The sequence below is a fragment of the Watersipora subatra genome, chromosome 1 (genome assembly GCF_963576615.1).
Source record: "Watersipora subatra chromosome 1, tzWatSuba1.1, whole genome shotgun sequence".
In the NCBI taxonomy this organism is placed as follows: Eukaryota; Metazoa; Bryozoa; class Gymnolaemata; order Cheilostomatida; family Watersiporidae; genus Watersipora; species Watersipora subatra.
The window spans coordinates 37,987,773-38,014,157 of NC_088708.1; the positions used below are offsets into that span (position 1 = coordinate 37,987,773).

Sequence of the window (26,385 nt, forward strand, 5' to 3'; positions counted from 1 at the left end):
CATTTGAAAGAGGACAACATTTTCTACAAGAAACTACAACTTTTTTTGTAAAAAAATAAAATAAATGTAAAAAAGTGAGATGTTGAGAGCGAGGTAAGAATATTCCAATAGAGATCAGTATATCGATCGGGTTTGTTTGGAAACAGCATCTTTGTTTCCGGTTCGTGGTGCAGGACTCTGAATCTCTACGGCTTTGGTTGTGATGTCATATATCGCGGCACAATCGCGCTTTCTTGACTTCTCTCACGAGAGTTTTTGGGGTAGTAATTTCCTCTCACTGCCCGGACATTGTCGCAAATGGGAGCCCACCGAATAGGTAGATTGCGATAACATAGCCTATTTATATAGTACGTGTGCAACAAGGTGGACAGTTTCATCTAGACCCTTCAACGACCTTTGATCGATGATTAGCTATCTTTTGTAGGCGGACTGTCTTTTGGTCACGTCCTTTCCCCAAGAAAGACGCAGGCTGCTGATTCCGCAAAATGCAAGCAAAAACCATGAATGCCGATATTAAAAAAGAGAGAAAGATTGGATCTTTTAATCCTGAAAATGTTACTATTCAAATATTTGGGAAAGAAGGCATGCATGCGAGACGATTAGCCCGTAAGTAATTGAGCTGCACTAAGTGTGTACTACATCTATTCGTGTTACATAAGTATATGCATGCAAATTGGGAAGAATAATGTGTTTAGTTTTAATAATTGTTTAGCTTTCCTTTGTTATCTTACAAACTATCAAGTCACTGGATAAATTATTGCACACTTTGCAGTAGAGTGCTTTGGCTCCGGTTCATGCGGGTCTTGTTAGATATGAGCAGTCTTAATTTAGTCAAAACCTTGCACCATTAATTGCTTTTATTGCACTTATTTAGGTATGTTACTAGTTTGTTATTACATCTTCGAGTTGCACTAGTCGAATGTCAGCTTGTTGTGCACTACAATACTTTGATGCATCAATTGGTTTAGTGGCTACATACAGCCTTTGAACCATGTTTTTTTCTCAAAAGCTAATTGTTGTACATTGTCTACTTGCTATTAGAACATATGGTCTAAAACTGTTCAGACAAAAGAGCTGCTGAAGACCCTGAATATAAAATTGCGGAGTCATTTGTAATGATGGACCGAGATGACTTGTATGATCACTCAGTGCGCATATACACCAGTATCGCGCAGAAGGCTAAGGAGTATGGATATGATAAAGACACTACAGGTGTTCTTAACCATTATATTCAGTAAGTGACAGACAGACATTAGATACAGTAAGTGACAACGAGAACAGTCTGAACACAAGTGACAGCGGGTGATAACTGGAACAGTCTGAGCATTAGATACAAAGCTTTAGCATTTCCTCAAGCTAATTCGCCATTAAATCACATTTGTCAGGTTCAGATTTTTAACAAGCCAAAAATTCTGCTTGGGATGCTCATATTCTATTTTCAGAGTGTGATTTTCTGATACAATGTACAACTTGGTTTTTATCTAACATCAAACTCTTATAAGCTGCCGTATAGTATTCTTGAATATAGATGCATATGTACGTTTTTTTTAAATTTTGAGTAGTATTTCTAAACAATAGTTTGTCACACTACTTTTATTCTTCTTTAAATCCTAGAGAATGTCTCAGTTTTAGTTTCACGTTGTTCTAAAGGTTCAGTGGTCGTATTTTCAGGATCTATTTGTTTTAATTAGATTACAGGTGTTTATATATGTAACAATGCGAATTTGTTCGCAGATTTAAAATCGCTTAATACACTTTTAGGCTCGATATATCGAGATGATCCTTGACATATGACCTATTATTGGTTTACGATTATTATTATTATGCTGCAAGCTCAAGATTTCTATGAAAATAAACCACTTATATTCTTAGGGCAGCGCTACTGGATACCTCGCATCCTTTTGGGCTGCACGGTTCTATGTTTGTGCCAACGATTGCAAGCCAGGGAACTGAGGCTCAGAAGGCTGAGTACCTACCTAAAGCTGAAAGATATGAGATCATAGGAACTTATGTCCAGACTGAGATTGGTCATGGTAACTAGCCTTAGGTTTAATATTTGTTTTGTCAGTTTTGTTCATATCTTTTGTACCAGCTGAGTGTTTATAGAGCAGTCAGCGTATTGTGAGTGTCCGGAGTTGCGCGCATGTTCAGAACAATGACATCTTTGCAACACATTGGGTGCAACTATCACAAACTTGTGTAGTAACTGTTTAGGTACACTGTAGCAGATGAATTATTTTTGAAATGTTTAGGAACATTTCTGAGAGGCCTCGAGACAACAGCCGTGTATGATCAAGTTGCGGATCAATTTGTAATCCACAGTCCAACAGTCAGCTCTATAAAGTATTGGCCTGGAGGCTGTGAGTATATCTCCATCTAGTTCTTATCACGTGTTGATAGTTCATAGGCTAAGCTCACTGGCATCAGCATCCTTCACTAGTGAATGCGTTTTTAACACCAGTACCTCGGCACTAGTACCTCAGGTGCATCGAGACTCTGAAGAGTTATTCAGTTGCGTGAGGGCCTATCACACACCATCATGTGTGTCGGTGTGACTCAACCTAATACACACCATCATGTGTGTCGGTGTGACTCAACCTAATACACACCATCATGTGTGTCGGTGTGACTTAACCTATCACACACCATCATGTGTGTCGGTGTGACTCAACCTATCACACACCATCATGTGTGTCGGTGTGACTTAACCTAATACACACCATCATGTGTGTCGGTGTGACTCAACCTATCACACACCATCATGTGTGTCGGTGTGACTTAACCTATCACACACCATCATGTGTGTTGGTGTGACTCAACCTATCACACACCATCATGTGTGTCGGTGTGACTCAACCTATCACACACCATCATGTGTGTTGGTGTGACTTAACCTATCACACACCATCATGTGTGTCGGTGTGACTCAACCTATCACACACCATCATGTGTGTCGGTGTGACTCAACCTATCACACACCATCATGTGTGTCGGTGTGACTCAACCTATCACACACCATCATGTGTGTCGGTGTGACTTAACCTATCACACACCATCATGTGTGTCAGTGTGACTCAACCTATCACACACCATCATGTGTGTCGGTGTGACTCAACCTATCATACACCATCATGTGTGTCGGTGTGACTCAACCTATCACACACCATCATGTGTGTTGGTGTGACTCAACCTATCACACACCATCATGTGTGTTGGTGTGACTCAACCTATCACACACCATCATGTGTGTTGGTGTGACTTAACCTAATACACACCATCATGTGTGTTGGTGTGACTTAACCTATCACACACCATCATGTGTGTCAGTGTGACTTAACCTATCACACACCATCATGTGTGTCGGTGTGACTCAACCTATCACACACCATCATGTGTGTTAGTGTGACTCAACCTATCACACACCATCATGTGTGTCGGTGTGACTCAACCTATCACACACCATCATGTGTGTCGGTGTGACTCAACCTATCACACACCATCATGTGTGTCGGTGTGACTCAACCTATCACACACCATCATGTGTGTTGGTGTGACTCAACCTATCACACACCATCATGTGTGTTGGTGTGACTCAACCTAATACACACCATCATGTGTGTTGGTGTGACTCAACCTAATACACACCATCATGTGTGTTGGTGTGACTCAACCTATCACACACCATCATGTGTGTCGGTGTGACTTAACCTATCACACACCATCATGTGTGTTGGTGTGACTCAACCTATCACACACCATCATGTGTCTCTCTACATTGCATATCTAGGAAAACTTTTTTGATTTGTTAACTCAAGTTTTGTTTTTATTTTGCCAATAAATTTGTCAAAAAAACTATCATAGAAGGTATTTAATAATAAAATGGTACTTCATTAGAATGGTTACCTTGGAAGCACCTTGGAGATTTACTTATGTCTGTGGCCACCCTTAGTAGCAGACGTGACAGTGCCATGTGGAGGATAAATGTGTGTTGGCTGTGCGTGTGTTGTTTTTGTTCTTGCAAGTTATCAATGTTGAGCCATAGCAAAGATGTTTTCATCCTTTTTTCAGTGAAAGCTCATGTAAAGCTTTTGCTACATGCATGACCAACTCATAGCGCAGACACCTGATGTGGCTACACACACGACTAATGCTCCAGAGTAACGAATTGCGTTGATAAATAAATTGATAATGAGAATCGGTTGTCATATGATCGCTGGATTTTCTTCATCGTTATAGAGATATCATACGCCTATAAGCTAATTATTGGCATTAATCAACAATTCGTGATGGCAATAGCCTTTGTTCAGCTGTTTGCACTGTTTTAGGTTTACTCAAAAAAAGACTATATTTTATGATGAAAACTACCCAGCTACAACAAGAAAAATTTGTATTCACGAAATTATCACACACCTTCGTGTGTGATAATGTTCAACTAAACAGAAAAACCGTCAGTTTTCAGTAGGTCTAGGCCTAATCGTCTAAAACAGGGGTGTGCAACATGTTTTTTTTGAGGGCCACTTTTCAATATTTGAATAACACCTAGGGCCAGCGACCCAAAATAATGTAATCTAATAGAAAATTGTGTGTCGAGTGGAGGAAACTGAGAAAATATTATAATATAAATAAGTACATTTCTTGCAAACAATAAATACAAACTTTTATTAGAATGAATCTGTAATATTGGACCAAGAAGTTGAGACAAACAAATAGAGTGCATATCAGATAATTAGTGTGAAACTTGGTATTTTACGTTTTTACACAACTTTTCAATGTCTGCTTTTACTGATGTAGTAGCAACTCGAAGTTGACTGGTCAGGTGTTCATCGGTGAGTTGACTTCGGTACCTGTCTTTAGTGAACTTCACTTTTGAAAAAAACTGTTCGCAACAATACGTACTGCCAAAAAGTGATAACATGTTTCTAGCATGCAGCTCTAGATTTGGATACTTTCCAAATACATATTTCTCATAAAAAGATACTAAATCATTATTAGTATATGCTCTCCTCAAATCAGCATCTGATTGTAATTCTATCAGCTTCATTTGATAGCGGTCAGGACTGTCTTCAGTTCCATGTTAAAGGGCTGAGAAAATAGTTTGAACTTAGGTTCACATCTCCTAAAATCAGCAAACCTCATTGAAAATTCGGAATGCAAGTTGTTCAGTATATTTGGAGCAATCTATTCCTGGCAGTTCTGCTTTTCTGACTGCTAAACAAGGAAAATGAGTAAGTTGTGTTTTACTCAGTTGATTCCGAAAAAGTTGAGGCTTCTTTTCAAAGGAACATATGTGTTCAAACATCTTGTTTACCAACTGAAATTTGCTTTGTAGTTTAACATTTAAATCTGAAAGATGTTGTATGATGTCAGTTAGAAAGGCAAGGTCATTTAAAGAGTCATCATCAGTTAAACAAGCAACATCCGGCTGCTTATTAACCATGAAAGTCATAATCTCCTTTCACAGATTCCAAAATCTTTTTAGCGTACTAGCTCGGCTCAACCAGCGCACTGCAGAGAAGTACACAACATCTGGGTAATCTGAATCGAGTTCTTCTAAAAATGCCTTGAATTGGCGATGATTGAGTCCTCGAGCACCAATGTAGTTCACACATTTAACCACACTTTTCATCACATCAGTAAAACCAAGAATTTTTGTGCATAAATTTTCCTGATGTATAATACAGTGATTCACCACAACCTCTGGCGAATCTATGGCATCTAAGAATTTCTTGGTGAATCCATTAATTGTCCCTGTCATCGAAGGTGCCCCATCAGTTGTTGGGCCAGCGAGCCTAGAAGGGTCCAGTTCAAACTTATCCATCAGCTTCACTACTTGGTCGCAAATGCCTTGTCCAGTGGTTGTTAAAGACATACTGGCCATGTCTGAAAATTCTTCAATTATTTCAAAATTATATGTGATGCCTCGTATGAAAACAACCAATTTGGCAGTGTCACTAACATCTGTGCTTTCATCAAGAGCCAAGCTATATGATGTGCATCTCTTTATTCGTTCTTTCAAAGTCTCTTCAATGTTATCCGAAAGCTGGTTAATCCTGCGTCCCACAGTAAAATGAGACAAACTGGTTTGTTGCAACAACTGTTTTTTTTCAGGACAGGCGAAATCAGTGAATATACCCAAGCAACTTTTTACGAAATCTCCATCACTAAATGGCTTCCCATTTTCTGCAAGTAACTCACAGACTTTGAAGCTAAGCTTGGTTACAAGCTCAGAGTCTTTCTTATATGAAGTAAACACCCCTTGTTGGTTCTTAATTGCTGCGGTCATCTGTTCCAGCTTGTCTAATCTAGCTTGGCCTAACAAGGTATCGTATGAGGCTGAATGTATTGATGTGTAATGTCGTTTGTGTATTCCTTCAATACAGCGATTGTAGCTTGGCAGATTACACATATAACTCCTTTGTTGTGCTCAACAACAAAATATTTGCTACTTCAATCTTTATTGAAAACTCTTCCTTCAACGTCAACTTTTCTTTTCTTAGTAGCAGACATTTTTAGCTACAAAAAACAAATTTCCTTGACTGTTATATTACCATCGCAAAAAAAGCTTTAATGAGTACAATTACATGAATGATTGCTAATAATATAAATCGCATACCTCTTTGGCCTTCTACCCAGGTAAGGCAGCAAAAAGACTTGATCACTCGTATGTCAAGCTATGATTGTTGATAAAGCATAAATATTAAAAAACTACTTGCTGCCAACTAGCAGGTAACCAGCCCCTGCATTGATAATCTTTTAGACTCTAAAAGATTATCAATTGACCCCGGTGGCCTCCATGTATGTATTGCAGTTTCAATTGACCCCAGTGGCCTCCATGTATCTATTGCAGTTTCAATTGACCCCAGTGGCCTCCGTGCATCTATTGCAGTTTCAATTGACCCCAGTGGCCTCCGTGTATCTATTGCAGTTTCAATTGACCCCAGTGGCCTCCGTGTATCTATTGCAGTTTCAATTGACCCCAGTGGCCATCGTGCATCTATTGCAGTTTCAATTGACCCCAGTGGCCTCCGTGCATCTATTGCAGTTTCAATTGACCCCAGTGGCCTCCGTGTATCTATTGCAGTTTCAATTGACCCCAGTGGCCTCCGTGCATCTATTGCAGTTTCAATTGACCCCAGTGGCCTCCGTGCATCTATTGCAGTTTCAATTGACCCCAGTGGCCTTCGTGCATCTATTGCAGTTTCAATTGGAACGGTACCCCTGCATACACATTGGCTACATGCTAGCAATGCAAACTACGCATTGATTCAAAGTGTGTAGCCCGGGCTTAATCATCTGATTTGTATGATGGCCTTGCGTCTACGCCTCTCATTTGTGCATTCTACGTAACCAACTTTATAGTTGTGTATTCTAACATTGTGTCCTCCTTTGATATTCTATTATCAGTTATTCAACGTGTGTCATACAGAGTTAAGGAAGAGCCAAGAAATGTCAATCGTCAAAGCTTTCTTCCAAGACAGCATGGAATTGTATGTTCTTGACCTAAAAATATCTGTAGTTCAAGCTTTTTTAGCTCATCTCTCCTTTTTTCTAATTGTTGTTCACTTCTATATAAGAGCCACATATCATCATTGAATTTCTTGCAGTGGGTAAGACAACCAACTATGCAGTAGTCATGGCTCAGCTTGTTATTGATGGCGAGCAACACGGAATGCATGCATTTATCTGCCAACTGAGAAACTTGGACACGCATCAACCACTCGCAGGTCAGTCGTTTCATCAATATATATATTTCTCAAAGTATGTATGTGTGTCCCTTCAAATATAGCTATTGTTAGAATGGTTGTAGTTGCACAACGCTGATGCAGCGTCATGGCATGCCATCATTAGAAGCCTAGCGTCATTAGAAGCCTAGCGCTTATTAACTAGCTTACTAGAATTTTACATTGGCAATGTGCCAGGCTAATAGCAAGTGGCGGGCAACTCTCATTATGTCTCATTGTTTATAAGCTGATTTTTAATACCGTTTTCCATTGGCAATGTGCTAAGCAAGTGGTAGGCTACTCTCATCACTTCTCATTGATTATAAGCTGATTTTTAATACCCGGGCAACGGCGGGAGGCACAGCAAGTATAAACATAGGTATGCATGTGAGTAGCAAGTGTGGCTATACGATGTCTGAAAATGAACTGTTGAGAACCGTTGAATTGTGAATACTATGGTGAAGAACATTGACTCCAGTTTGTAAATCCCTAAATGTTCTTAGACATTTACTATTACCTGATATAGTTAGAGGGTATAGGCCTACTATAGCCTTAATCCCATTAAAAATGTGATTGCGTTAAATTTTAGTTGATTTTAAAAGGCCTTTTTTGTCTATCAGTTGATATGTCGTTTTTTTGTGTTAGGCGATCTCATTGTCAAGTTTTTTAGAAGAATAAAACCAAAAAAGTTGATCGCGGTAAAAACGCTCATGCCAAAAAAGCATGGCCAGACTTGCCCAAAATGATGTCACGCGTTATACAACCTGTCTCTATTTCTCGTATTCACATCGGCTATTTGCGATAAAAGTCTAGTCCTACGCGGCTCTATTGGCATATAATTTATTTTGTATTTGCTCATGTTGGCTAGAATAAAATTTTAAATCCAGCTACAGATACATTATTATAAATGTCTCAAACGCCTTAAATAAGGGAAATTAAAAACTTGTCATATTAATTGTCCTGTAAATGCTGTGTAAACATTTGAGTACCTACTACGATTCTGCCGGTCTACGGTAATTAGGTCGTCGAGTTAATTTATTTCATCGCGGCCTTTGTATAAGCTAAGTTCTCAGTTGCTACCCGCACCGGAAACTAGCTACTAAACAAAATAAGCACGCCACCATCTTTGAAAAGAATGCATGTATGTTCGGATATATGGCGAAACCAACCGCATCCCAAAAATTCATGTATAGTCAACTAGAGTTGCCCCGACTTTGGTATCGGTGCCGATATGGGTGTTAATTATCTGAATCGGTATCGGCCGATCTTTTTTTAAAAATCTGAAACTTCCGATACTTTTTACAGATCAAATAGTTAGCAGAAAACCGTATTTTAGCCTGCTACACTAATAAAAAATCATCAGCTGCAAGCTCCTTACTTTTACCTAATGAATTTCGGGCCTGTCACACAATTTATTTCATTTCTATAGCCTGATCAAGAGAGCTGAGAAACCTTTTTACTTTAGTCAGGACGTAATCGCAAAGTGCGGTGTTTCCCAATTACAGCGATAAGATTTATTGCAGCCAATCACGAACAAGATAACAAATATGGGAGACAAGAACGCAGTGTAATATTCCCACGGCCAAACACGAGCGGAGTGATCGTTTGAGAGATTTATGATAAATGCATCTGCACACAAGTCACGAAAATTATTCATCAACGCCGTCGCAACCCCTTGTACCGAAATCTCATCAACAAATTTAACCATTTTTTAATCGAGTCGTTTAAATATAATAACGTTACAAAACACTTATAAACCAATTTAAATATGTTACAAATCTTTATTATTTGTAGACAATATCCTAAACCTTACCCATCTGATCTGGTTATACAGAAATAGACAGATTAATTTGGCCTAAATTCGCAACAAAAAACTTGACAAGCTTTTTTATTAAAATTAAGACCAGCTAACGATACGCCAATAAAGCCGTGTGACAGATAGTAGAACTATTAAGCTGGGCGCCATTCACGAGAAAAACGTGCACATTTCACCAGTCTATAGCATTGTCTAATTGCTGAAGGTTTCTAATATTTTTCAGTTTTTAATATCTTGCAAAAATATTTAATTATAAGAATAATTATTCGATTTTATAAAATTATCGTAAGATTTAATTATAAGAATAATTATTAAATTTATTTATCCGAAGGTTTCTGTAATAAACGTAGGCCGTTTGAGGCGTAGACCGATTTACAGGTACGAAATTGTGGTACACAGTTTATCAGCCTATGTTTTTTTCCATTTACCGAAGATTTCATTAAATTATTTAAAACGTTAGCCAAAATTCTTCACATTTTATGTACAAGCTAGGGCCGAACTACAACGCCCCTTTATGACGAGAACATTTTTTAATTTTGCTTCAGTTTGCTGAAAACTTCCAGACGTGTGAACGCTCATACTTGCTTTCTGCTAGATCGCTATCAAAACTATTCAACACAACCAACTTTTAAACTGTGTATATTACAGAGCAGCTTGCCTGTTTACTTCTAATATTGCATTTCAGAGATATAATAAACATATTTCCTTATTGCTGTTGTTAAATTACATACATTACAGTAGGTTAGGTCCACAGCTTTAATTAATATTGATTTTATTGTTGTAAAACATAGGTTTGAGATAGTAGTAGATTAGGTGTGATTTTTTTACAACCTTTTGTTTTGCATAATTGACTTTTTGAATTTCATTTCAAAATAACTTGACAACTACCATGGACATACAATTTCCCAGAACACCACGTCGTGGCCGACGCAGTGGCCGTCCACGTGTCTCTCAATTATTACAGCTCAATAGGAGGATAAATAGAAGGTCCTCATAGCATCCATCAACATCAAATGCTAATTTTCAACAACACGTTACTCAAATTAATAACAGCAACTCATCTGATTCAGAGAATTCTTTAGTAGATGTTCTAGGTGATGTAAATGACATGGACTTGGCAGCCCCTTTGTTTCCAGATGATGATCATGATTTTATGGACATCATTGACCATGAAAATATTGCACAAAACAACATTGCTCCTCCCAATGCTGCCCCCTTCATCACATTCCTCATTTTCAATTTTTAAATTGTCCTGATTTTCAAGAACTGCGTAACAACTTTCTAGGCAGACTTGACAACAACATATCACAGCTCACATGCACTGGATGTAATGAAAAACATTTCCTTACATACAATGCTTAAATACAACTATGTCATACGTGCCAACAAGTTCCCCTGTCAAATTCCTAGATTAATAGAATTTCCTTTTTGAAGTCATGCTCCCTCAAATTTGTTTTATATCATCTCGAACAACTCTCATTTACACTATACTCTGTCAATTCCTGCTGACAACTACTTTTTCAACAACCAGCACTACCCTTTCTTTTTTCCATTATCACTTATTCCATTATCAGGTCGTGGGCTGTATGACAGGGGAATTTCTAGTTCTATTTACTAACATTAGGAAAGTAATTTGAACAGTCAGATGCATAAAGTTATCTATCACTCTCTTGGTCCTGACAATACAATATATCGTTTGTATTGTTCAAAAACGGTAACCCCAGTGGGTTATCGGTATTTAGCCTGTCCTCCATCATCTGTGGCGAGTCAGTTCCCACTTCAGTACGACTGGCTACATTGATAGTGATAGAAGAAAGAGACTTCTTACTGAGAGAATTGAATCACCAACGGTAATTAAAAGAAACATCGATTTGCTCTAAACTTGTACAGGCGCAGCAGTTCATCCAGCAATAGAAGAGAGACTTCGATATCACGGAGAATATAATATTTATATTTTCTTTGCATTATGTTTGCATAATAAAATGAACAATTGATATTCTATGCAACACATATGATCTGAATTGGAGTATTTTTCAATAAGAATCCGTATATCGGATCGCTATCTGAATCAGCTGGTGAATTTAGAATCGGGGCATCTCTATAATAGTCAACGTTATCTAGTCATTATCAGTAGAGATGTCCCGATTCTAATTTCACCAGCCGATTCAGATCCCAATCTGATATACCGATTCTTATTGAAAAGTAATCCGATTCAGATATCGATTCATATCTTTTGTGTTGCATAGATAATTGTTAGTTTTATTATGCAAATATATTGCAAAGAAAATATAAATATTGATGTATTTATTTGTTTGTATTTATGGAAAAAAATATACATGTATATATATTCACATATTGACATACCGTGCATCTAGTAACAAAACAGTCCATGTTTCTTGTAATTTGTTATTAATAATAGTAATTACTGTTAGTGGTACAACTTTCTTTGTGATAATGAAGTCTCTCTTCTATTGCTGAACGAACTGCTGCGCTTGTACAAGTTTAGAGCAAATCAATGTATCTTTTAATTACCATTAGTGATTCAATTCTCTCAGTGAGACACCTCTATCTTCTATCACTATCGATGTAGCCAGTCGTACTGAATAAGCACTCACTTGCCCCAGGTGATGGAGGACAGGCTAAATACCGATAAGCCACTGAGGTTATTTTATGCGATACAAATGACACAATAGATCGTCAGGATCAAGAGAGAGTTACATGTAGATAACTTTATGCATCGACTGCTCAAATTACTTTCGTAATGCTAGTAAATAGAAATATTACACCAAATTCTTGTTTCTCATCATTGTTCTCTTGTTCGTGATTGGCTGCAATAAATCATATCGCTGTAATTGGGAAATACCGCACTTTGTGATTAAATCCTGACTAAAGTCAAAAGATTCCTCAGCTGTGTGGATGTTTATCAGACTATAGCCATGAAATAGATTGTGTGACAGGCTCGGAATTCATTAGGTAAAAATAAGGAACTTGCAGCTGATGATTTTTTATTAGTGTATCAGACTGAAATACTGTTTTCTGCTAAATAGTTGATTTGTAAAAAGTATCTGAAGTTTCCGATTTTTTAAGAAAAGATCGGCCGATACCGATTCAGATACTTAACACCCATAGCGGCACCGATTCTGATATTAAAATCGGGGCAAATCTCATTATCAGTATCAATTTGTAGAAGAGATTCACTGGTCGCATTCGATTAGTTAATTCAAGTATACAGTGCACCCTCGAGATACTATGTTGATCCATTCCAGGGTTGGCATCGTATGGTGAAAAATTCGTATGTAGGAGTATAGAGACCATTGTAATTATACAATGCAATCATCCCCTGGTAAACATCATCAAAATTTTATAAAAATGTACATATTGAAAATTAGCAACACATTATTATGTTAACTTTAACTGTAGGTAATTATATGTTAACAATATAGTTACCTACAGTAACTGTATTGTATTTAGTGTATTTTAATGGTTATGATCTGCAATAAAATGCAAAATTATAATGTGGGTAACAAATGCAGTACGTACGGTAAAGAGTTCTTACCTTCAAAAGGTACGCATAACAAACTTTGAATTCGCTTCAAATAAGTTTAGCTTGCTAAACTCACTCTTAAAACTAAGTTTTAGTATGTATTTTGAACTATTTTACTGAATTTCAACTTTTTATCACGAATTTTATCGTTCATCAGTGTCTGTCTTCACTTTCATTGTAAAATTTCGCGTGTCTGGTTGAACATTTGAAATTTTTCTGCCGATGTAGGCTTTTCTGTCTCTTCTACTTCCTCTCCACTAAATGGTTGATTAAATTGATTTCGACCATATTCCTCGACAATATTAACAAAACGGGCGCTTTCTCCCTATTTATTTATGACTTCCAATTTTGCTGTCATAGAAATCATTTTTCCTTCATCTTGTAACGTTTGTATCGGTCTCAGATTCCACAGCTAATGAATTAAATATAGATGCTTGTTGTTAAATACGTATGCTGACTAAAAGTTTATTGTAAAAGAGAGTATAACGCTAAAATGAATATTTGCTTTCGCTTGTGGGTTTTACACGAAATTTCCCACGCGGTATGCTGACCTGAGAAAAGTCAGTCATCATGTCTCTTATAAACGCTTTGAAAATGTTTTCGGCGAACTTTAGTTTGGCGTCTTTGTTATTTCGACGTGCGTTATGAGCACACCGACCGCCAAATTTTAACTCGGGCGAAATTTTTCTCGAATTCATATGGTGAAATAAAATTCGTATGATGAGGTGAAGATCTTACAATGTTCAACTTCGTAAGGTGAAAAATATCGTATATCAGGGTAATCATATTTCGAGGGTGCACTGTACAAAACAAATGGTTTTATGAGTTGATCAAAACAATGAACGCAAAACAACGTCAATTTCATTAAAATCGATTAACCCATCTATTCTCGCGAATGTTTACTAAAGCCATTCTTGCACCTGGTTGGCGGTTTGTGGACTCACCTGTTTTCACTTAGTAGGGTGGAGCATAACATTTTTTGAATTTGATATTTGGTCTGTTGGAATTGAGTCGAGCTATGCAAAAGCCAATACAACTCTGATTACATTTCATAAATTCATCTATCAGAGAAGATTTCAACACAGGGAAACAGGTCTATGATGTATTCGATGTTCTGCAAATCATGTTTTGCATTGTCTTCAACAATATTATTTTATTATTTTATTTTTACAAGCCAAAAAGTTTTCATCGCAGCACAAAGTTTTTATTAAAAACATCCATCCAAGTCGTGGCCATTCACATAGCTTCAGCTCATATAATAGGACAAATTAGTGTACGGCAGCAACTCAAACGAAACATATTATGGTTTGTGCAGCACACATTCGTGTCTCTCTTTCTCATTTATGGCAGTTTCCAGACTGACATGACTACTCCCGTAGTGAACCACATAAACATCCTGTAACAATAAAACAAATGTAATTAATGTCATTCATATATATGTCGTATCTACTAAAAGCTTTCAATTTGAGAATTAGATACATATATTGCGAGTGTAATTTTAAAACTGAATAAATGTTTAACAAAAGCATAAATACGCAAAGCCAACAATTCGAAGGTTTGTTCCTGAGAGTTGAAGATGAGCATTGATCAATCAATGTTCCTCACTTTCTAGAAATGAAAAATGAACATAAATTCTAATCGCTATAAATTCCCCTGTCATACAGCCTACGACCAAAGTGATATTGGAAAAAAGAAATGGTACTGCTGGTTGAGAAATGCAATATTAGCAGTCAAGTGGCACTGCAGTGCAATGGTAGCTGCAATGGTAGCTGTAATGTACTGGGTGTCATTACGTACAACAAACAACAATAATAAAAGGAAAAGGTTATATGTTTATATCTCTCCCGTGCAATAGGAGAAATGCAATATTAGAAGTAAAATGGCAAGCTGCTGTGTAATATACACAGTTTGAAAGTTGGTTGTGTTGAACATGTAGATTGGGTTTCATAGCGATCTGTAACAGAAAGCGAGCATTAGCATTCACGCGTCCGGAAGTTTTCTGCAAACTGGAGCAAAATAAAAGAATGTTCTTGTCATGAAGGGGCATTGTAGTTCGGCCCTAGCTTGTACATAAGATGTAAAGAATTTTGGCTAACGTTCTAAATAATTTTATGAAGCCTTCGGTAATTGGACAAAAAAAACAAGCTGATAAACTGTGTACCACAATTTCGTACCTGTAAATCGGTCTACGCCTCAAACGGTCTACGTTAATTACAGAAACCTTCAGATATATAAATTCAAATGATTATTAAAATTAAATCTTAAAACAATTTTATAAAATCGAATAATTATTCTTATAATTAAATATTTTTGCAAGATATTAAAAATGGAAAGATATTAAAAACCTTCGGCAATTAGACAATGCCATAGACTGGTGAAATGGGCACGTTTTCTTGTGAAATACGCATGACTTATTGGTTCTACTTTCGGTCGCACGGCTTTATTGCCGTTTCGTTGGCCGGTCTTAATTTTGATTGAAAGAGGCTTGTCAGGTTTTAATAGCGATTTTAGGCCAAATAATCTGTTTAGTTATGTATTATCCTATCAGATGGGTAAGGTTTAGGATATTGTCTACAATAATAAAGACTTGGTAATATATTTAAATAGGTTTATATGTATTTTGTATCGTTATTATTCTCAAACGACTCCATTGATAAATGGTTAAATCTGTTGATGAGATTTCGGTACAAGGGTTTGCGACGGTGTTGATGAATAATTTTCGTAAGTTGTGTGCACATATGCATTTATCATAAAGCTCCCAAACAATCGCTCCGCTCGTGTTTGGTCGTGGGATAACTCTAATTTACTAGATAAAAATGCCAAAGAAAATTTTAAGCAAATGTTATAGCTAGGTGAAACGATAAAAAGTTGTGAAACGATTACAAAGTTATGAAATGATGGTTCGTGATAGCTAAAAGTTATAATTTTACTTATTAGTAAATGTATTTATGAGTACTAAACTTATTACCGTTAGTTTAGAATATATGTAAATAATACTCAAAGTTAAAGATAAATTTACCTCCATTCTCCTATCTTTCTCTGCAGCATAACGCTGTTGGCCCCTGTCAGCTCTAATCATAACCTGTCTGTCCCAATCTTTAATCACCTGAAGCTCAGGAAACTTTGAGTCACTTTGAGTGCAGTAATTCAGTAAATTGAAGATGTCAAATAAATCAGTAAATTAAATATCGATTCACGTAGCTACTAAAATCTACTACTAGTCGATGCGCGTAACTAACTAGCGATAGAGTGAAATCCCTAACAATGAGAATCTTTGAAATCACAGACAAACCGTTTTACGATCGATTGATAACATTTATTAAGACCTATATAAAAATTGCGTGCTGATGATTGGCTAATGAAGTGATCTTATATTTTTCTCTCGTGGACTCATTTCACGCGTATCACTCATCACGTCACGAATGAAGCACCCGCTAGAATCTGAGCTTTTTGAAAGATGACCTCATTCAAACACTTATCTCTGGACAGGGTTAGTCTATGAAGACAAAAATGGCATCAAATTGTAGCTGATGTTTTAGCGTTTTATTCGTCTTAATATCATTAAATCAACCTTTTTGATTCAATAACATCTTTAAACGTCTCAAATAGAAGTAATTAAAAAATTATCATAATAGTTCCCTCTAAATGCTAGGTAAACATCGGAATACCGACTACGACTCAGCCAGTCTCCGGTAATCAAGTTGTCGAGTTAAGTTATTTCATCGAGGCCATCGTATCGGCGAAGTTCTCAGTTACTACCCACCCTGGAAACTAGTCACTAGAAAAAACAAGCAAGTCATATCTTTAAAAAGAATATGTTTGAATATATGGCAACCAACTCCATCTGAGACCATCCCTAAAATGTCATGTATAATCAACGTTGTCTAGTCGTTATTAGTATCAATTTGTAGAAAAGAATTTAATGGTCACATTTGATTAGTTGCTTCAAGTACAAAACAAATCTTTTTTTGATTTTACAAAAAAATAGTGAACTCAAAACAATGCTAATTTCGATTGATAAAATCAACCCATTGATTTTGGCAAAGGGTTAATAAAACCATTCTTGCACCTGGTTGACGGTTTGTAGCGTGAACTCACCTGTTTTCACTTAGTATCGTGGAGCATTAAATTTTTTGATTAGCTCCTAGTATTTGGTCCGTTGGAATTGAGTCCACCATGCAAAAGTACCTGCCAATACAGCCCTGATTACACACCATAAACCTACCTATTAGACAAGTTTTTGGCACAGGTAACAATGGGGCTGCAATGTATTCCATATGTTCTGCCAATCACGTTTTGCTTTATTTTTAACATTATTTTATAATTTTTGCAAGCCAAATAATTTTTTATCTCAGCAAAAAGTTTTCATTACAAACATCCACGTCCTGACCACTCATAGTTTCAGCTCATATAATAGGGCAAGTTACTCTACTGCAGTAAACTCAAACTCAGTATGTATTGTATCGGCCTATTCCTCTTCATCTTTGGTCCTAAGATATGTAGCTCTCACTATGTCGTATACGCAGGTTGTTAGTGGTCACCACTCCGCTCTAGCAAGTCCTTCCGGGTATGTCCAAAAAACCAATGATCTGTAGGTGCATGACTTCCTCTGTCTTTACATACCATGTTTTACATATCATGTTCCTGCAGCCTTTCAGATGGTTTCAGACACTCTACATTTTTATACTAGGGTACAAACAAAATATTAAACTTTCATTATCTTTGGATCACTCATTGAATGTCGCTTGGAAGTGTGTGGCAGTTTCCACACTGACATACCTGTTCCAATAACTGTTCCAATAACTGTTCCAATAACTGTTCCAATAACTGTTCCACTTTGAACTATTCCACTGGTGACATCACATAAACATCTGTAATCAATAAAACAAATGTAATAAGTGTATGTTATTCATAGATATGTCGTTCTAACGTGCATATACTGAAAGCGTTCAATTTTAGAGCTAGATAGATTGAAAGTGTAAAATTACAAAATGAACAAATGTTTAACAAAAGCATAAGTACGCCAAGCCAACAATTCGAAGCTTTCTTTCTGGAGTTAAAGAATGAGCATTGATCAATCCATTTTCTTCACTTTCTAGAAGTGAATACAAATTCTAATCATGAATCTAATTTACTTGCTAAAGAAAATTTGAAGCGAGTATTATAGCTACCTGATACGATAAAAAAGTTATGAAACGATGGTTGGTGAGAGCAAATAATTATGATTGTATCAATTAGTAAATGTATTCATGAGTAGTAGAATTATTACCTTTAGTTTATATTATTATAACGTATAAGAGATAAGTATAGTATTATAAGGATTATTGTATGGGAGACTCAAAGTCAAGGATAGATTCATTCTATCCTCTCAAGGATAGATTCATTCTATCCTTGATACCTCCATTCTCCTATCTTCCTCTGAAGCATAACGCTGCTGGCGCATGTCAGCTCCAACCATAGGCTGTCTGCCCCAATCTTTCACTACCTGATGCTCAGAAAGCTCCGAGTCACCTTCGCTGGAACTAGAAGCATTATTAAAATTCTGTTGTTCGTCAATAAAAGGTGTCAATTCAGTGTGTTTCATTAATAATTCAGTCAATTCCCTAACGACGAAAATCTTCGAGATCGCAGACAACGCGTTTTACTAGCGATAACATTTATTATAGCCTAAATAAAAATTTTGTTTTGATGATTGGCTAAAGAAGAGATCGTATATATTTATTGGTCACGGACTTTTCATATATGCTCACTATATATGTCATGATAAACGCACCCACTTGAATCTGAGCGTTTTAGAAAATTATCTCATTCAAACGCTTGAATATCTCTGGACGGGGTTAGTCTAAAAAGACAAAAATGACATCAAATTGGAGCGGACGCTGTAGTCTTATATTGGGCCTAATTTTATTTGAATGACTTCGATGGTGCAATCACATTTTTAAGACACTTATCACTTATAATGTATCTGTAGCTGGATTTACAATTTTATTTTAGCAATCATGAGCAAATACAAAATAAAATATCTGCCAATAAAGCCGCGTAGGACTCGACTTTAATCGCAATAGCCGATGTGAGTAAGAGAGATAAAGGCAGACTGCCTCACCATATACATCACACTGGGCAAGTCTGGGCACATCTTTTTCTGCCGAGCGATTTGACAGCGATAAAATTTTGTCGATTTTAATGTTGAAACATCTTAGCAGTCAGGCCACCTCAAGCATCAAAAACAATTGTAAATGATAAAATAATGCCTATACTTATGCCTATATCTGATATAATATATATATTATATCTGATAGAATCAACTAAAATTTAGTGCAACTACATTTTTATAGTTTTGATATTTTACTAAACTTGACTCTAATTTTGTCTTTGTTTTATTTTTTTCTGACTTTTTACTCGCTTTTGCCTTTAGCGGACCTTTTGCCTTTAGCAGACCTTTTGCCTTCAGCGGACCTTTTGCCTTCAGCGGACCTTTTGCCTTTAGCAGACCTTTTGCCTTTAGCGGACCTTTTGCCTTTAGCGGACCTTTTGCCTTTAGCGGACCTTTTGCCTTCAGCGGACCTTTTGCCTTTAGCAGACCTTTTGCCTTTAGCAGACCTTTTGCCTTCAGCGGACCTTTTGCCTTTAGCAGACCTTTTGCCTTTAGCGGACCTTTTGCCTTTAGCGGACCTTTTGCCTTCAGCGGACCTTTTGCCTTTAGCAGACCTTTTGCCTTCAGCGGACCTTTTGCCTTTAGCGGACCTTTTGCCTTCAGCGGACCTTTTGCCTTTAGCAGACCTTTTGCCTTCAGCGGACCTTTTGCCTTCAGCGGACCTTTTGCCTTTAGCAGACCTTTTGCCTTTAGCGGACCTTTTGCCTTTAGCGGACCTTTTGCCTTCAGCGGACCTTTTGCCTTTAGCGGACCTTTTGCCTTTAGCGGACCTTTTGCCTTCAGCGAACCTTTTGCCTTCAGCGGACCTTTTAAAAAAAATTTCGAACTGATTTCACAAGAAATACGCAGCAACACTGTTCTTGAAACTGGCCTTTTGCATACTCGGCCTTTCACATACTCGATTTCTCGCGTACTCGACCTCTCGCGTGCTCGGCCTCTCGCGTACTCGACCTCTCACGTGCTCGGCCTCTCGCGTATTCGGCCTTTCGCGTACTCGACCTCTCACGTACTCGGCCTCTCGCGTACTCGATTTCTCGCGTACTCGACCTCTCGCGTACTCGGCCTCTCGTGTACTCGGCCTCTCGCGTGCTTGGCTTCTCGCGTACTCGGCCTCTCGCGTACTCGGCCACAGTAGCAGTAGCCACTGCATGGTTGTTTTTCTAAAGAACCCAGAGTTAAACTAAAGTTGCTATTGAGTTAAAGCATTAGTCTCAAGTAAAGAGCTATGCAGTGGACAAGAGAGTTCATTTTACTTTGTGATTATCATCTAGCCAAATTTCTCCAAAGTATTACTCTACAGTTTCAGAGGTTGTTTAAAACTGATACATAAGATAAGGAATGATATGGGATGATGTTAGATCGTAGAGAACTTTTCAGCAGAAGATTTGTCTTTTCACGTATTTCATTGATTAAGTTTGCTCGATTTGGCTATTTATCAACTGCAGCACTGTGACTGTTTGCAGGGATTGAGTTGGGGGATATCAACAGGAAGTTTGGTTATGACAACATGGACAATGGCTACCTCCGGTTTAATAACTATCGCATACCAAGAACAAACATGCTTATGCGATACACTCAGGTAGATGTCTCCACTTATTCTTGTTATAATTTTCGCTAAATTTAGCAGTTTAGATGGGAGGAGTAAACACTTTAGTAGTTTAGATGGGAGGAGTAAACACTTTAAGTTTAGATGGGAGGAGTAAACACTTTAGTACAAAAAACAGTCAATTCTATGTGTGAGTGCTGCAATTAAAAAAGCAGCTTATCGCTTTACAATTTGGTAGTGTTAGCATTCTCTAGAAGCTTGGGTGTTTCTACTAATTGATGATATTGTCCTGAGTTGGTATTTCAAAAAATTCATGTGCAAAAAGAGCTGCATAGGAAATTATCCATTTTTCAGTACACTATCAGCTACCCACGGTCAAACCTTCATCTATAGCCACTACAAAATACACTTTTTACATATAATGTGTAATCTTGAAAGGAATTGGCTTGTTGCACAAAGTAATTTTCCCAGAAACAAATTCTGAAGTTTTTTGATAAATTATAACTCAGTACATAATGTATGCATTTTTATGCTCAAATAATGTTATAGCAGTCGTGGCTCAGTCGTGGCTCATTCCACCAAATATGTTGTGAACATAATAAGTATAGGTTTTAAATCCCATCACTGTTCCTGGCTCCAGAATGAAAATGTGAAGTGTCATAACTCCGATTTGCCATTATTGTTGTTAATACAATTTTAATTGAAATGATTTTTCCTTCAACAGTATAATAGTGTAAAATTATAAGCTGTTGACAATGCATCCAATAATGGAGTTTGAGCAGAGAATTATTTTTTGTTTGAAGTCAATATTTTTTGGAGCACAAAATTAAGAAGAGGCAACTCCAAGCAACATGGAATTACTTTTCTTATGCATGTTTTAAAGGCTGCTTTATTCGCCATGATCAGTAAAAAATTCTTCCTTGTTAACATTGACCTTCTGTAATGAAATGACATTTGAATGTATCTGGTTTGAGTATAAGTATCCATAGAGAATTATTACAGGTCAACTGACAGTATGTTAAAGTTACATATTTATTTCTTCTAATATATGATAATATATTGGAACAGAAACAGTTTCTTCTAACATAAATAATTTTAATGTTAGACGGACAAAAAGCTAGTTTTAAAGTTAAAAATACTATTATTGGTCAGCAAGTAATAGTAATAAATAAATTGATCAGTAATAAATATGTACAAACCTTGACATGCAAATTTAATTCATACTTGAGTGAAACCATCTTACTTTAGTGCAAAAATTCTATCAAAAATACATTGTATTTTTATTTCGTTTAATTCGTTTCTTTTAATTTTAACATTTGCATTTTAGCATTAAAATTAACATTTAATTCGTTTCTTAGCCTAAAAGCAAAAATGATTACTTCCAGTAATTACTTATAGCATTAAACAAATACATTTATATATTTACATGTACATGTATACCCTAGTTTTTGCCTGACGTGTGCCAGTTTCTTGGCACATGATGTAAAATTTGAGAAGTATGTGTCTCAACATACAACATCTACAGTTTCTTGAAACATTTGCTTTGTAAATTAGATGTAATAGATAGGATCGGTTTGCCAAGGTTCAAAACGGAGTAAAAAGCATGAATGGCCATACAATATTACAAGGAAGCGTGATAACAAATATGGCGCACCTAATTTATACATTAGTCATCAACCACTCGACTGCAGTATGTTGTGCTGATTCATTGCACGCTTGAACACAAGTGTTTGGAGCTATTTACAAGTTTAAAGAATGATAGGTTGGTCTAGCTCATAAATGCTCATTGCAATTCACCACTAGCAGCCATAATATAAGTGTTATATATAGTACCATATGTAAGTGTTATATATAGTGCCATATATAAGTGTTATATATAGTGCCATAATATAAGTGTTATATATAGTGCCATATATAAGTGTTATATATAGTGCCATATATAAGTGTGATATATATAGTGCCATATATAAGTGTTATATATAGTGCCATATATAAGTGTTATATATAGTGCCATATATAAGTGTTATATATAGTGCCATATATAAGTGTTATATATAGTGCCATATATAAGTGTTATATATAGTGCCATATATAAGTGTTATATATAGTGCCATATATAAGTGTTATATATAGTGCCATATATAAGTGTTATATATAGTGCCATAATATAAGTGTTATATATAGTGCCATATATAAGTGTTATATATAGTGCCATATATAAGTGTTATATATAGTGCCATATATAAGTGTAATGCCTCTTAAAAATTTGGGTATTTTTGGGCGCCCAATAAGCATTAATTATATAAAATACAATTGAAATGATATTACTGATATATACAGTCATACTTCGACTTACGAGCTTAATGCGTTCCGAGACTGAGCTCGTATGTCAATTTACTCGCATGTTGGTGCAATTTATTTATATATAGAACAATTAAATATATATTAATTGGTTTCTATACTCTAAAAATGCAAATAAAACACTCAAAACAAGATATTGTAACAGAAAAAACATGTTGGTTATTGTCCTAACTTACCACATGCTTTCAAAAAGCAACAAATAAAAAACAATGCAAGGAAATGTGATTAATTAAAATGTAAAATTAAATACATACAGTAGCAGCTAACGCTAGCATTTGCCAGGGAGGGAGATATAAGTCTTATTCTTTAATACAACAGTTGAATTTGATAAATTTGGATTTTATCAAAGTCTTAAAAAACAAACTTAAAAGCAAACCTAAAAGCAAACTTTCATTTTTCGTAATTAAAATTTCTTCGGCGTTCATAGTTGGAAGTTTCTCGCTGGTTAGCTAATTTTTCCTTTGTTTTGCTTTCACGATTAGCCGGCCGTTTTAAGATAAACCTATGTAAGGACGTTTGCCTTTGTCGCCCTTTCAACGTGTTGCGATTAGGACGAACACTGGTATCGTCACAAAGGGTTAATGCACGACCACTAGCCAACTTGTCCGAAAGGCTATTTTTATAGATAGCACTGGCCTTTTCACATAGGCCTTTTTGCTTTTTAATCACAGGCCTTTTCGCCTCTATTGAAACATCGTTTCAGTTACGCTGTCACCGGCCAACTGTTTATCTTTTATCCAATGCCTGAGCAGTCTCTCCATCAGCGGTCGTGAAGATCGCTGCGTCGTTTAGAAACTATGGTTAGTCCTTTTGCAAACTAAATGCCCTGAATATAACCCTTCAGTTTGATGATTGTAGACGTATTTCTGTCATATTGCTGAGCTAGATCAATCATGCATACACATTTCGCATATTTTACAATAATTTTCCATTTAATATCAATTATTATCATTTGCTTTTTCTTTCCATTATCTTTCATTTTACTGGCAAACTTTCGGTCTACGCACCGTATTTTTAATTCACATAATTCTGCACTGAAAATTGCGCACAGAAAACACGGTACAAAAGTATAACCTGAGTAGTTGAAAAATACAGAGTGATGCTGTTCTCATAAAACACCTCCGGCGTACTTTGCAACTGACTCACGTGCTCGTATCTCAAACATTGCTCATATGTTAGTGCTAAAACTTGCTTAAAAGCTGGCTCGTATCTCAAGTTTCTCGTACGTTAGAGCACTCGTAAGTTGAAGTATTACTGTAATTGAATTGGCTGTACCATTATAGCAATTCTGGCAACTTGAAACACTGCAAAACTACTTGTAACAAGTGTATTACAATTGTATATGTTCAATATCAACAAGGCATTCATATCATCCTAGCTATTTCTTAAGTACTATTATTTGTGGGAGTTGATAAACAGGCGTTTTTTAATGGGTCAACATCAATAATTTCATTGATTGTTTCGAGTATTCTTTCTAGAATTTATCATATTATAGCAAGATTTTAGATATCTCATTACTCTGTTGATGGGTAGTATATTAAAAAGAATATTAAAATCAAGTTTACCAAGTTTTTAATAAGATGTACTGAGAATTTTACCAAAGATGTGTAAATTCACTGTCTTGTAATAAAAGTCTGACCCTCACAGAAACATATAAAGCAAGTTTATCAAAATTCACTCCATTTCGATGCAGCTTAGGATGGGAATACCTATGTTTATTGTTTTATAATATATATATATATATATATATATATATATATATATATATATATATATATATATATACAGTGAAACATGGATAACTCAAACTTCACGGGACCAAGCGAAAGTGTTTGAGTTATCAGAGCATTCAAGTTATCAGAGCACAGTCACAAGTGAATGTATTTATCAGTAGATACATATATAAACTACATGTACATGTATATATAAAACTAAAGTATAGGTTGTTTGTTGTAAGTTAAAGGGCATCTGATGTAGAGTTTTGAAGCATTTATCAGAAAGTATAGATATTTTTATACACTTGAGATTTGTGTTGTTTTAGGTGATGTGACTGCCAGAACTTTTTTAGATTAAAATTGGCAAAACCTAATCGCGGTTAAAATGCTCAGAAGACATTTTTCCTTTGTTTTACTTGAGATCAATTTTCCAATTTTAATCTTAAAACGTCTTGTCAGTCACATCACCTAAAACTGCAAACAAATCTCAGCCCAATAGAAAAATATCTATTCTTTCTGATAATTTTTAAAACTGGACATAAGTAAACATTCATGACCAATGCAAAAAAGCATGCTTTACATCTGATCAGTTGTTTCATTTAAAAAACTTATCAAGTGTAGTCTGTGACAAGGTATTTTTTTGACAAAAATCAACGGTGTGACTTATTGTAGAAATAGATTTTAAACAGTTATTATAGTCCTTGCACTCTCTCGTATCTATAAAACGTCTGAGGACATCTAAAGCGTTGTTTGCATCAGCCAAGGTAGGTGGATCAGGTTCAACAATCTCAGCCTCATCCTCTCTATCGGACTCATCGAGAGTACCACAATATGTCACGGACTGCACAACCTCTGCATCACTCAAGCGCTCAGCAACAGCAATGTCTGCATCAACCACTAAAAGTTCATCTGCAAAACAAACTTAAATTTAAGCTAAATAACACTATTTTTAAAACATTTGTTAGGCACCTTAGACAGTCATAAATTTAGCCCTTTATCGGGTCGAGTTCATAATAATGTAGCAGCGTTGGCTATTTCAAGATTACTTACTTGCTGTCACATTTGATGTAGAGTCTATGGTGTGTAGTAGAAGATTTAGATTTCTCACAGTGTCACCTTCTTCATTATCATCAGCAGTTAAAGTCGCATCTGTTTGATCAAGGTTGGTATGACCAAACCCGTGGTGAAAACAGTTGGCAATCCTTAATTTTGTGACACGGCTCCATGCTCTGTCCACTCAGCGTATTGCTTGCGAAACATTGATAGAAGCATCTGGCTTCTTTCCATGAGTGTCAATGTAATCAACAGTGAATTGCAAAACTTGCTGACGATAGTAAGATTTAAAAGTTCGAATGATTCCTTGGTCCATAGGTTGCAGCACGCTTGTGGTATTGGGTGGTGTAAATAGAGGCCTGATTGACATAAGCCCATTCATAGTTGGGTGTGCTGGACAGTTGTCAATGATGAGAAGCACTTTTCTGTTTTTTCTGGTCATCCGGTGATCAAAATCTCTTACCAATGTTTGAAA

At 36.3% G+C, this 26,385-nt stretch overlaps 2 protein-coding genes across 3 annotated transcripts in view; one reads left to right on the forward strand and one right to left on the reverse strand.

The window, feature by feature from the left end:
• Positions 1 to 407: 407 nt before the first annotated feature.
• LOC137406795 (peroxisomal acyl-coenzyme A oxidase 1-like) overlaps positions 408 to 26,385 on the forward strand; it is a 40,834-nt gene continuing 14,856 nt past the window's right edge. The window contains exons 1-6 of one of the 2 annotated variants that reach the window (XM_068093410.1): positions 408 to 606; positions 1,066 to 1,234; positions 1,873 to 2,033; positions 2,253 to 2,360; positions 7,605 to 7,724; positions 20,699 to 20,814. In XM_068093410.1, the coding sequence (XP_067949511.1) occupies positions 486 to 606; positions 1,066 to 1,234; positions 1,873 to 2,033; positions 2,253 to 2,360; positions 7,605 to 7,724; positions 20,699 to 20,814 (795 nt within the window). In that variant the 5' untranslated portion in view covers positions 408 to 485. Of the gene's footprint in view, positions 607 to 1,041; positions 1,235 to 1,872; positions 2,034 to 2,252; positions 2,361 to 7,604; positions 7,725 to 20,698; positions 20,815 to 26,385 lie in introns of both variants that reach the window. The other variant, XM_068093418.1, reaches the window with a different exon arrangement.
• On the reverse strand, positions 6,720 to 7,375 carry LOC137385285 (uncharacterized). Its single transcript, XM_068071729.1, has 2 exons — positions 7,353 to 7,375; positions 6,720 to 7,218 (listed from the first exon to the last, which is right to left on the reverse strand). The coding sequence occupies exons 1-2, from the start codon at positions 7,373 to 7,375 to the stop codon at positions 6,720 to 6,722; spliced, it is 522 nt and encodes a 173-aa protein (XP_067927830.1).